The 730-nt window shown below is 42.3% G+C and overlaps 1 protein-coding gene across 1 annotated transcript; it reads right to left on the reverse strand.

Annotated features, from left to right (window-relative positions):
- Positions 1-6: 6 nt before the first annotated feature.
- Positions 7-553, reverse strand: LOC109508979 (insulin-like growth factor-binding protein 1). The gene is made up of 2 exons (XM_019858923.1): positions 253-553; positions 7-172 (listed from the first exon to the last, which is right to left on the reverse strand). Exons 1-2 carry the CDS (start codon positions 403-405, stop codon positions 47-49), a joined length of 279 nt encoding a protein of 92 aa, XP_019714482.1. The 5' UTR covers positions 406-553; the 3' UTR covers positions 7-46.
- Between the last annotated feature and the right edge of the window lie 177 nt (positions 554-730).

The raw sequence follows: 730 nt of genomic DNA on the forward strand, positions 1-730 counted from the left end.
TGTGTGTATGTGTGTGTGTGTGTGTATGTGTGTATAATTTCCTGCTTCAGTGAGTGACTTCCTGGTGGCACTCTGAGTCGCCGGGGATGTTGCCGGCTCCGGGGAGAATCTTGCCGTTCCAGGCCGAGACGCACCAGCAGCGAGCGGGAGGTCCCACCAGAGATGACTCACACTTGAGGAAAGACCAAAATGAGAAAGTCAAGGGGTGTGACAAGCAAATTTGGTGGGCGAGCTACACTTTGTGCTCCTCACCTGCTTGGCTTTGTAGAAGCCATGCTTGTCGCAGTTGGGGAGGTAGAAGGTGGTGAACTTCTCGCCGAGGTTCTGTTGAGAGCTGGCGATGGCGTCCAGGGCGGCATCTAGCTTAATGTGACAAGGACCCTGAGCGGGAAAACAAGTAACCATCAACTGCTAATTCTTTTGGCCACACACAATGCTGTTGAGTATCTAATGAACGCTTCTTTGATTTTATTCTGAATATGCTCACAATAGCTTTAAACGCAGGTGAGGGAACGTTTCCATTTCAGGTTTTCGCACATTGAATTGTGCTTGATTATTTAGCATTTTAAAAAATTTTGAATTGAATTTCCTATTGAGGAATTTAAAAGAGTACAATTAATTTTTTTTTTTAAATACAAATATAGATCACTAAATTGAAATTTCTCTGAAGGTAATACAAATGGTAAAATAAATACAATTTGTTTTGCTTATTTTAATAATTTTCCAGTGA

This window comes from Hippocampus comes, unplaced genomic scaffold, assembly GCF_001891065.2.
Source record: "Hippocampus comes isolate QL1 unplaced genomic scaffold, H_comes_QL1_v1.1 C16711790, whole genome shotgun sequence".
NCBI lineage: Eukaryota > Metazoa > Chordata > Actinopteri > Syngnathiformes > Syngnathidae > Hippocampus > Hippocampus comes.

Coding starts and splice junctions, on each gene's coding strand:
- LOC109508979 (XM_019858923.1), bottom strand. CDS start 405: ATGGTTACTTGTTTTCCCGCTCAGGGTCCTTGTCACATTAAGCTAGAT. Junction 173..252: donor GCTTCTACAAAGCCAAGCAG/GTGAGGAGCACA, acceptor TCTTTCCTCAAG/TGTGAGTCATCTCTGGTGGG.